Source organism: Arvicanthis niloticus, chromosome 30 (genome assembly GCF_011762505.2).
Source record: "Arvicanthis niloticus isolate mArvNil1 chromosome 30, mArvNil1.pat.X, whole genome shotgun sequence".
NCBI classification, from domain to species: domain Eukaryota; kingdom Metazoa; phylum Chordata; class Mammalia; order Rodentia; family Muridae; genus Arvicanthis; species Arvicanthis niloticus.
Genome location: NC_133438.1, coordinates 4,905,254 through 4,913,205, shown reverse-complemented (window position 1 = coordinate 4,913,205; position 7,952 = coordinate 4,905,254). Strand labels below are relative to the sequence as shown.

At 38.2% G+C, this 7,952-nt stretch overlaps 1 protein-coding gene across 1 annotated transcript; it reads left to right on the top strand.

Annotated features, from left to right (window-relative positions):
- The first annotated feature begins 6,754 nt into the window (after window positions 1-6,754).
- Window positions 6,755-7,744, top strand: LOC143440652 (vomeronasal type-1 receptor 4-like). The gene has a single exon (XM_076927439.1). It carries the CDS (start codon window positions 6,785-6,787, stop codon window positions 7,742-7,744), a length of 960 nt encoding a protein of 319 aa, XP_076783554.1. The 5' UTR covers window positions 6,755-6,784.
- Window positions 7,745-7,952: the final 208 nt, after the last annotated feature.

The following is a 7,952-nucleotide window of genomic DNA, read 5'->3' as shown; positions in this document are numbered from 1 at the left end:
ATGTGGATGGCTGGAAGTGCATGCTGTCAAGAACATGATATTGCTGTCTCCTTAGAGGTCTGCCAGAGACTGACACATTCAGAGGACGATGCTCACAGCTAACCACTGATATGATCAGGGGTTTCCCAATGGAGAACTTATAGAGAAGACTGAAGGAGCAGAAATGGTTTGTGACCCCAGGAGGAAAGCAACAATACTAAACAACCAGAGCCCCCTAGGGTCTAAACAACCAGCCTGGGAGCACATAGGGAGGAACCCATGACTCCAGTGTTATATGTAGGAGAGAATGGCCTTGTTGGGCATAGGTTGGAGAGAAGATTCTAGGTCCCATGAAAAACGAACACAGAGAGTGTGTGTGGGGGAATGTGATGGTGGGAAGGGGGTAGTGGGGCGGGGGGTAGGTGGGGGCATAGCCTCACAGAAGCATGAGGAGGGGGGATGGGATAGGAGGTTTCTGGGTGGTGGGAGGAAGTGGGGTAAGGGGATAAAATCTGAAATGTTAATATATGTTGAGAACTGCTCTACCCCACATTTGGGTTCCAAAATGTCTCAGACCATTCTGTCAATGTTGGGACCCACACTGCCAAAAGCAGCTCTGGTCCACTGGTCAGGGTTCAGCAACAGAGAGAGTGAGGACAGATATGAAGAATGGAGACCAGGCAGAGTGTGATTCACTCCTGTTTATTCTCCAGTCTCTCTTCCTAGTCCAAATTCCAAGTCTTGAGTTCCTAGTCCCTAGTTCCTATTCCCTAGTGCCTCCAAGTTCCAAGTCCTTTCTCCAAGTGCTAACTGCCTAATACCTAATAATTATTCTTCCAAGTTCTCTAGTCCAAGTGTCTTCTTCCTCAATGCCTAATTCCTACTCCAAGTTGTACTCTCTAACCTAATTCCTAGTTCCAAGTTGTACTCAACTCTTCTGTCTGCCTCTTGCCTTTTATATGTCTCACTTCTAAGCCATGCCTCTAAGTCACACCTTTAAGTCATGCCCTTAGGCCTTGTCTCTCAATCTGATCTCTAAGTCACACCCTTAAGTCTCTGCTCCAAATCACACCTTTAAGTCTCACACAACCAAGGGAAGATCCTGGGTATCTAAAGCAAGATGTTATCAGAGTGTGCTCAGCTATTGTAGGCTATTGTAATCAAATCTCTTATCAGGGTATATGGCTGCAAGGATGATAGCTGCCTTCTGTCAGCTCCCCACAAATATAATACCCAATTTAAAAAAAGGTTAAAAAAAAGAAAGAAAAGAAAAAAGAAGAAAAGAAAAAAAAGAAATAAAAAAAGGAGACTTAATAACACAAATGGAAGGATTTAGAAATTTAGGAGGCATTTTATGTTAATGGAAACAGCATCATAGAAACAGGAAAATCACACCCACATAGAAGCACAAGGAGTGGGGATGGGATAAGGGATTCCTGTGTGGTTGGGGAAATGGGATAAGGGGATAAAATTTGAAATGTAAATATTATAACCAATTTTTTAAAAAGGGAAAAAAGTTGTTAGAACCAACATCTTTAATAAAATGTCAGCCCTCTTAAAAATTATCTTGATACTAAAACTTGTTTTGAGAATTGTACATTGCAGAATACACAGCCTTGGTGTATCTACTCATCAAGCAAACTGAGCAGATCTGCTCAAACCTCTGATGTCCTGGAATTCCATCTGGATGTAGTGAAGACACAGCGTCAGAGGCTTATCAATTTACTACTCTTCCCCCCACCCCTCTTCTAATATCTCAACGCCCATAATCAGCTTAAAGAAGTCAATGAAGAGTCTGCGCCCCCATTCCCTGGGCTTGGGGACTAAGGTGGTTAGTATTGGGCTGTCTTTCTAGGGAAAAGTAGTGGTTTTGTTGGAATAGAGAGGATTAGCTAGGATTTATTGCATAGCCATAACCTATTGGTAGAAATCTGTATAATTAATATCAAAATGAAGTTATAATTTCTTAAATGGTACAGAATTTACTTTGATTTCAAATTTAAGATTTTCATTGGTACAAGCTTCTTATTGATATAAAAGTGAGATGAATATTGATACTCTCATGGGCATTGTGCCTGTATAACACATTTAGGAATACAAGCCTTAGACCCAGTCCTTTTTTAACTGATTTGAGATGGTTAGTTTGTGAGTTAAGGGCCTATAGCAAATTCATGGCTTTGAGTTTATTGTTAGGGTGTTTTCTATATTTTATATAGAAATAGCTGAGAGGAGTTAACAGACAACAGTCCAGATTACCTTACATGGATAGTTGGTTTTCAAAATGTCAGAAGTCCATAGAATTGACATTACAAACATTTCTGAAGTAATTTCATTTTGAATAGAGACCTGTCTGCTCCTGACAGCTTCCTGTCTTGGATTCTAAGAAGAAATTGAGCATCTTTGGAGTAACTCCAGTTGCGGTGAGTCAGCCACTCGGCAAGAATTGCCTCTTTTCATCTACAGACAAATTACTGTCCAGAAAAGGACACACTTGCAGGGTAGTAGACTGATTATATCTGCCTAGACAGAATAATCAGCCCTTAATAATTCTGCATCACTAAGGTCTGTCAGATGGTTCTGGGCCAGAAGGCTGAAGATCAAATGCTTCAACATTCTGTAGTATAGGGACTGTCCAGGTGTTCAGTGGTCTCTATAAATTGGCTAAGTTTTAGAAGCTATGCTTAGTGCTTCCCATAATTTCAGTTAACTCAGTCATAATGGATTTCTGACAGGGTTGAAGATCTATAGTCTCATAGCCAATCCTGGCTATTTACTTTGAGAGAAAAGGTCTGAGTGGATGGTTTTCAGCTGACATTCTAAAGCCAAGAAGAAAGCCAGGTTCAAAACTAAGTGTTTTAGTTAGGAGAGAAAACAGAGGTTCTGGTTAGTCAACAAAATGATGAACTGGGTAATAAGACTATCTTGTACCTCACTGATACAAATAGGCATAATTATGCTCTAATTGTATTTTGAGAGAAAAGTTTCATTTTAACAGGAAGGGTGATATGTAGGAGGAGCTAAGGGTGAAGGAATACCAAGAGGAAGAGAAGGATTAAGGAGAGGAGAAGAAGGAGAGGAGAAGCTAGGCAATGAGAGAAAGAAAGAAAGAGAAAGAGAGGGTGGGACATGGAGGCAGATGTTCATGGGTCTCCACCAGTCAAAGATAGTTGATATATCTAGGTTGGGTATTGGGTTACACTTCTGATTGAGCAATACCAAACTTATAAAGCCTTTGATTAACATTTTAAAAAATTGTATAGAAGCAAAAAAGAAAAGGGGGCATGGGATAGGGGTTTTGTAGTGAGGGGAAATGGGGAAAGGGGATGGCATCTGAAATGTAAATAAAATATCCAATTAAAAAATCATAATCTGTGTCAGTTCTTAAGATCATACAAACTGAAGTTCTCTTTCATAATATCTGCCTTATAGTTTCCTGAGGTCCAGTACCATTTATGTCATTTCTCAACACTTATTTAAACCACACATGTTCATTGAGTATGCACCATTTTTCCAGACCTCTTTACAGCTGTATTCTGGGAGACTTTCTTTATTAAGAATAGGTTGCTAGGCAGAAAAACTTTCCTGTGTCAGGAGGTGAAATTCTGTTCCTGTCCTGTCCATGAAATTTCAAGTTTAGAACTTTTATTGCTTTGCTTTTCTTGTTTACATTCTTAAGATTCTAGCTCATCTCCTGCTTCCAAAGATTTGCCCCAGAAAACTGTGCTGACTTCCTGACCCCTCTGTCTGTGTGTGTGGAGCTTCTTTATCTCATTACTTCCAAGGCACATCTAACAACTTTTATTTATATTCTTATATAGAAGATGATTTGTCTTTCTTTAACCTTCAATATGCTATATTAAATCCTTCTGTTTTTGCCTAATGTGTAGCTTTCAAGTCTCTTTCATATACAGTAACAGTCTTAATGACAACTTGCCACATTATTTCAAGTCGAGGCCATTGTTCACATTCTCTCTGTGTTCATTGATTATAACTGACATTGTTTATATTGAGTATTATACAACTGATGATGACCCTGCTTTGATAAATATGTCATGACTCACTGTGGATTGACTTACAGATAAAAAAATGTATGAATGAATACTGGTTGTTAGGAAAAGATTTAGTAAAAGCAAAATCAAATAAAAAAACAATATGGGGAAATGCTTGATCCAATGATTCAATTATCTACAAACTTCATAATTTTATTTTGCTTAGCAGATGAATAGTATCCCATGGTATAAATGTGCCATGTGATCATTATCCACTCATCACCTGATAGACATTTAAACCTTTTCTATATCATTGCTATTATGAATACAGCATCAATGAATATGGGTAAGTCTCTATATTAGTAAATTATTTCTCAATCCATTCTCCTCCATGTACTTGCAGAATTGAATCATTCCATTTAAACTTCTATAAAAACTGGTACAGTGTAATATACTCATAAATCTCCATGGAGTTCTCAGATAATAAATCATGATCTACCTTAAAACAAATCAACCTTGAAATAAACAAAAGAGTCATGGAGGGAACACAGGCTTCAATTGATTGTCAGACTAAAAAGCACTTGTCCACACAAGGGAAAATACAACATTCCAGATTGCATGGTGATGGTCTGTCTGGAAGCAATTGATGTCAGTGGATTTAGCAAGATGAAAGCATATGGTGTAATGCACCCCCTAGATATTGCCTATCATATCCCTTGTTCTACCCTGAAGAGCACTTTTCTACATGTGATGCTAAGACCACTTTACAACTTAAATCATCCCTAAGGAAACAAAACCTTTTTCTAACTTCTGCTCTACAACTCATTACTATATAACAAACTCTTGGGTATCATCATTAATTAACAGAAAGTGAAAATGGTGATTTGCTCTTGGGATAAATAATTTTTCTTTCATTAAAAGTATTCCAATATGCCCATACAGTCATGTTCAATAACAGCACATGTGTCACAGAAATGGACTCTCTGAGGGGTGTGAGGACCAGACACTGTCCCTTTATGAGCTCTGATATCTGGCCTCATTCAGTGATGTACACGGCACTTCATGGAAAACATGGGAGAGGTGGGCACTTCTTTGAATTTGCCTTACAAAATGGATACACAGAGATGTTCTTCATAGGGAGAGAAAGTCATAGCTGTTTCTTCGGTAACTGTCAGGAGCTGGCCTACACATCTGTGAGCTACGCCATCTTTCCTGGGATTGAGCAGGTGAGATATCTGCAAGTTTAGATTTCTGCTTTCTCTTCTCCTTTCTACAATCTATGGTGTCTTCCAAAGTGAACATTAGTTATTAAAATGGTTTTGTCTTTCTGTCCATGGATGACCTAATTATGTCAATAGTTTCATTAGTCTAAAGAAAATGTTCATTTCATGGCTCAGCACTTAATCCAAAATACCCTTTAATGTTACATCTATACATGAGATGACAGGTTTTTAGTTGTTCGATGGAGGCTTATTGTTCCTAAGAAAAATAATAATAATAAAGTGAATTATAGATATAACATGAACTTTGCAAAACCATAATTTAAATAATCTGCGAATGCAAAGCATTTAATGGTAATGGTGGTAATGATTTTTATTGTGGTTCACAAAAGAAGGAGAAAATTCAGATCTGTGTCCAGCACCCGATATCTTAGAAAAACAAATTAAAACTCAGACAGTTATGAATCAACAATGTGCTAGGATCCCTCAAAATTTTTCCACACTCAGATGATACATGTGTAAATCAAGGTTCTTCTGTATGAACAGAAAATTAGCGCTTTTTAAAATAATATTTTGTATTCTATCATTATGATGAGTAGTGTGAAAATATATCAAAACTATATGGATTAATTTAGAGGACATATTTTATTCTCTCTTTTTATAAAGATTTATTTATTAATTTGTTTATTTGTTTAATGTATGTGACTATACTGTTTCTCACTTCAGACACACCAGAAAAAGAGAATCTGATTCCATTTCAGATAGTTGTGACCCACCATATAGTTGAGGGGATTTGAACTCAGGACCTCTGGAAAAGCAGCCAGTGCCCTTAACCACTAACCATATTACCAGTTCCTCATTCACATTCTTTTATAAAGCCTGGATATTAATGTTGTGTTACAATTTTGAAATTTTTTTTACTTATATTTTAGGTGCACTGTGGTTTTGCCTGCACTTATGAAAGTGAAGATCAAAATACCATGCAATTAGAGTTACACACAATTCTGTGAAGTCATAAGAGTGGTAGTATTGAACCTGCATCCTCTGGAATAGTAAGATAGTACTTGTAATTGCTGAGCCATCTTTCTATTCCTTTATTATATTTTTAAAGATATACTTTATTTTATGCATCTTACTGTTTTGCTTGTGTGTATGATAGGAAATACATGAATAAAGTGCCACGAAACTGAGTAGAGGTCATTAGAACCAGAATCATCTCCCCAACAAATAATTTGTATTTCTTAACACATTGTTATATCATGAGGAATGATGTCTAATTCTCATGAATCAAAAATGCACTCCTGTCTACAAACGTTCCTGTACACGTATGCAGAGCCCATGCTATGTTAAAACGAGTGTCATAGTGTTGGACAAGAGAGGTAGAGTTGCATCTCACACTCAGTTCCATCATGAGTGAAGGGAAAGGAAAATAAGTGTTAAGTTGAAAACTTCTGTAGGGTGACACATCAATGCCAACTTTTTCAAAGAAAAAAACACTCCAAATCAGTTTAAAATCTCAGATGATTGAGGAGACTCTTAAAGAAACACTGTTCAACCAACCTGATTCTTACACCATTGTCCAGTGAAGCCATCTCCATGTTGTCTCAAAATAAAACCCTGAAAACCACAGAAGAAGTTGCTCTTCAGACTTTATGGCTTTGTCAGATTGGGGTTGGGACTGTGGGCAACATCCTTCTGTTTCTCCATAATTTCTCTCCAATTCTGACTGGCTCCCAACTGAGGCCCATACAAGTCATTCTAACCAACTTGGCTGTGTCCAATGTCTCCATTCTTCTTCCCATGCCATTTTCATTCTATATGATGGGTTTTGTTCCAAGGAAACCTGCAAATGACCTTAAATGTAAACTTGGATACTTTTTTCATGGCGTGGCTCGAGGCATAAACATGTGCTCCACCTGTGCCCTGAGCACCTACCAGTTTGTCACTCTTGTTTCTGGGAACTGGGCTAGGGTCGTGTTCAGAGAAACATCCTCCAAGGTTCTAAGTTATTCTTGTTACAGTTGCTGGTTGTTCAGTGTCTTAAACAGTGCTTACATACCAATAAAGGTCAGCGGTCCACAGAAATCACATAATGACACTGATTCTAAAAACATGTGGGTCTGCTCCACCTCTGGGTTCAGTGTAGGCATCAGATTCTTGCAGTTTTCCCATGACATCATGTTCATTGGCATCATGGTCTGGACAAATGTCTCCATGGTGATTCACCTAAACAGACACCACCAGAAAATGCACTACCTACATAACAGTAATCAGAATGACAGAGGCCATGCTGAGACCAGAGCAGCCCACACCATCCTGATGCTGGTGGTCACATTTGTGAGCTTATATATCCTGGATTGTATTTGTAATTTAGTTCATATTTCTTTTGTGGACTCTCGTCTCTGGTTGAGGCATGTCAAAGAACTTCTGGCTCTAACCTTCCCTACAATTTCTCCCTTACTGTTGATCTTTAGGGATCTTAAGGGTCCTTGTTCTCTGCTCTTCATTGATGGTCTGGGTATCCATGTGAATGTGAGAGCTATTACAGAACAGTAAGATCAAAACATGCCCAATCCATGAAAACTCCCATGCTGACATCAGCAGGAATAAGACTGATTTTGCCTTGCTCTAGGACTGGATCTATCCAATGACATAACCATCACATCCCCTAGCTCTCCTATACTTGATGAAATCATGTATCCTACAGGCCAGGATTCAGGTTAAACTTTATACCTCCTTATAAATCATTTCCAGCTATCATCAG

What these genes read in the sequence shown, in the direction of transcription:
- LOC143440652 (XM_076927439.1), top strand. Translation starts at nt 6,785, where the DNA reads ATGTTGTCTCAAAATAAAACCCTGAAAACCACAGAAGAAGTTGCTCTT.